At 44.3% G+C, this 3,460-nt stretch overlaps 1 protein-coding gene across 1 annotated transcript in view; it reads left to right on the top strand.

The window, feature by feature from the left end:
- The first annotated feature begins 966 nt into the window (after positions 1-966).
- Positions 967-3,460, top strand: part of LOC105527054 (protein lifeguard 1) — a 26,547-nt gene continuing 24,053 nt past the window's right edge. The window contains exon 1 of the mRNA XM_011963245.1: positions 967-1,331. Within this exon, the coding sequence (XP_011818635.1) occupies positions 1,330-1,331 (2 nt within the window). The 5' untranslated portion in view covers positions 967-1,329. The remainder of the gene's footprint in view (positions 1,332-3,460) is intronic.

Below are 3,460 nucleotides of genomic sequence, written 5' to 3'. Positions count from 1 at the left end.
CAGTTAGCCTTTTCTCAGCAGCAGCCTCTATTCAGCACAAGTTTCTGCTGCCACTCCCCTGCCTGCCTAGAAATCCCAGGGAGAGGAGCTCATCCCAGCTGTCCCTGCCTGGTCGTCTGACTTCTCCCGCCACACTGCCTGAATCGGGCCCCTCCATGACTCCTCACTGTCCTGCAGCCCATGGGTAACCATCTCCCTGTACCAACATCATCATCATTCACCAGAAAAAACAATGCACACTTTATCACACACAAGTCTTACTTATTTGAAATATCAGGTTAATGCAAATGTAATTGCAGCTGTTGCCATTAACTTTTTTTTTTTTTTTTTTTTTTATTGAGATGGAGTCTCACTCTGTCACCCAGGCTGGAGTGCAGTGGCACAGTCTCGGTTCACTACAACCTCTGCCTCCCCGTTTCAAGCAATTCTTTGCTTCAGCCTCCCGAGCAGCTAGGATTACAGGCACCCTCCACCACGCCTGGCTAATTTTTGTATTTTTAGTAGAGATGGGGTTTCACCATCTTGGCCAGGCTGGTCTTCAGCTCCTGACCTCAGGTGATCCACCCGCCTCAGCCTCCCAAAGTGCTGGGATTACAGGCGTGAGCCACCGTGCCTGGCCTCGCCATTACTTTTAATAGCCAAAACCACAATTACTTTTGCGCCAACATAATAACTGTGCAGGATCTCTGGTGGCTCCTCTGGTGGAGTTTCATGAACATATTCCTCCTGCTTAGGAGAAAGTGATAACATGGTTGAGACACACCACATCCTCCAGGAGCCTCTTGTTCTCTGACGTGGAATCGGTTTGGAGATTTGGGTGCAGTTCTGCCTGAGACAATAAGGAGTGCGTTGGTGTGGCTCTTTGACCAGAATGAGGCTTGGCAGATAGCGCTTGACTGATAGCGCTTGACTTAGGGCCCCTCCACCTAGGTCCACCCATGCTCCAACTGCCACTCTCCTAACTGCCACTCTCCTAACTGTCGCTCAGAACATTACCTCTCAGTCACAGCGCCTGCCCAGGCTTTGGATGACCTACCACTGGCTCAGGAGCTGGGAGAGCTACTTCAGGGCCAAGTGAAAGCCTCATTTTGTGATTAAGGCACCAGCCAAATATAGTTTCATGAGGAAAACTCGGTTGCCTTTGGCTTTGTTTTTGAGTGCTTTGAAAATCTTGCTGCCTTTCCCCCTTCTGATTTGCAAGACACTAGAGAGGAAATCAACTTGGTTATCTGAGCATCCTCTAGTGCCGCTCAGCTCTGCGTGAAGACTGCTTTCCTCGGAGAAGTCCAAACTTTATCAAAAAGGGAAATATTTCCTTTTCTCTTCACAATGTAAATATCTTTTTCTGTTATTATATAAGTAATAGATGCTCATTGTAAAAATTCATACTATTCAGAGTGTGTTTCCCAACTCTGCTGGGTCAGAGATGATCATATGAACAGTTTATAGTGTATCTTTCCAGTCTCGGGAAGTGTGTGTGTGTGTGTGTGTGTGTGTGTGTGTGTGTGTGGATGTATGTACAACATTAATGTGATCTTGCTCAATGTTATTTTCTAATGTTAGTTTTTAAATTTAAAAGTGTGTAACAGTGAACTCTCCACATCAATCCATATATATCTGCCTTTTCCTGTGCCAAAGTTAATTTAACCATTCCCCTGCTGATGGATATTTAAACTGTTTAAAATTTTTTTGTAGTTACAAACAATGAATGGTGTAATGAACTTCCTTATACATGTATCTTTGCCTATTTGTATGGATAGGTTTGTGGGATAAATTTCTAAAAATGTAACTGTTGGGGCTAAAGTAAGACACATTTTGAATTCTGATAGACGCTGCTAAATTGCCACCGACCCGGCAAAAGTTTATGCCCCCATGAGGGTGTCCCAGGACTGATACTAGGCAAGTAGGCACAGTGCCTAGGACTCACGATAGTTTTAGGGGCCCTAAACACATTTTAATTTTTTAAAGCAGGAGAAAAAAGTGAATGTAATAATGAATATGTAATAGATAATGACTCCAGAAAGGATTATATTCATCTTTGTACCAATGCACTCATAACATACAATTTTTAGTATTTTTTTGGTGGAAGGGGCCCATGAACACAAACATGTGTAGGGTCCATGCAGGTCATTCATTCTGTGGCCCTGGATTCTCTATTACCTATCTCTTTGCAGCCTTGCAATTCTCAGACTTATCTTTTTCATCTTTGCCAGTCTTTTTTGTTTTTACTTGCAGTTCTTTAGTTATTTGTGAGGTATCATCTCCTAAGTTTATTGACCATATGAATTGCCTATTTATGTTCTTTTCTGTCTCTCTCTTTGTTTTAGAGACAAGATCTTGCTCTGTTGGCCAGGCTGGAGTGTAGTGGCACAATCTAGCTCACTGCAGCCTTGAACTTTTGGGCTACAGAAATCCTCCCATTTCAGCCATCTGAGTAGCTGGGACTACAGGCACATGTCACCGTGCCTGGCTAATGTTTTTTTTTTTTTTTAGAAATGGGATTTCACTATGTTGCCCAGGCTGGTCTCAAACTCCTGGACTCAAGCAATCAATCCTCCCACCTTGGCCTCCAAAAACATTGAGATTACAGTTGTAAGTCGTTGTGCCTGGCCTTTTCTCATCTTCCTACTGGGTTGCCCATTTTTCTTTGTTAAAGTTCTTCTTACAGTATAGTGAATATCACAAATATTATACTTAAAATTTAGCATTTTGGCTGGGCACAATGGCTCACACCTGTAATCCCAGTGCCTTGGGAGGCCGAGGCGGGAGGATCATGAGGGCAGGAGATCGAGACCATCTTGGCTAACCCGGTGAAACCCTGTCTCTACTAAAAATACAAAAAAAAAAAAAAAAATTAGCTGGGCATGGTGGCAGGCGCCTGTAGTTCCAGCTATTCGGGAGGCTGAGGCAGGAGAATGGCATGAACCTGGGAGGCGGAGCTTGCAGTGAACTGAGATTGCATCACTGCACTTCAGCCTGGGCAACAGAGTGAGACTCTGTCTCAAAAAAGAAAAAAAGAAATTGCGTTTAATATTTGTAGTGGTATCTAAAGTGCTCCTGTACCCCAAATCTGCCAAGCAGTTTGTTTTTTTTTTTTTTGAGACAGAGTTTTGCTCTTTGTTGCCCAGGCTGGAGTGCAATGATGCAATCTCGGCTCACTGCAACCTCCGCCTCCCGGGTTCAAGCGATTCTCCTGCCTCAGCCTCCCGAGTAGCTGGGATTACAGGAGCCCATAACCATGCCCGGCTAATTTTTGTATTTTTAATAGAGATGGGGTTTTGCCATGTTGGCCAGGCTGGTCTCCCACTCCTGACTTCAGGTGATCCACCTGCCTTGGCCTCCCAAAGTACTGGGATTTACAAGCGTGAGCCATCGGGCCCGGCCAAAGCAGTTCTTATATGGTATCATTCTTGCACAGACTTACACAAATATTCCTGGTATTTTCTTGTAGAATATCTAT

This window comes from Colobus angolensis, unplaced genomic scaffold (assembly GCF_000951035.1).
Source record: "Colobus angolensis palliatus isolate OR3802 unplaced genomic scaffold, Cang.pa_1.0 Scaffold605, whole genome shotgun sequence".
Taxonomy (NCBI): Eukaryota; Metazoa; Chordata; class Mammalia; order Primates; family Cercopithecidae; genus Colobus; species Colobus angolensis.
Note: the sequence above shows the minus strand (reverse complement) of the source record. Positions and strands in the feature narration are given on the sequence as shown.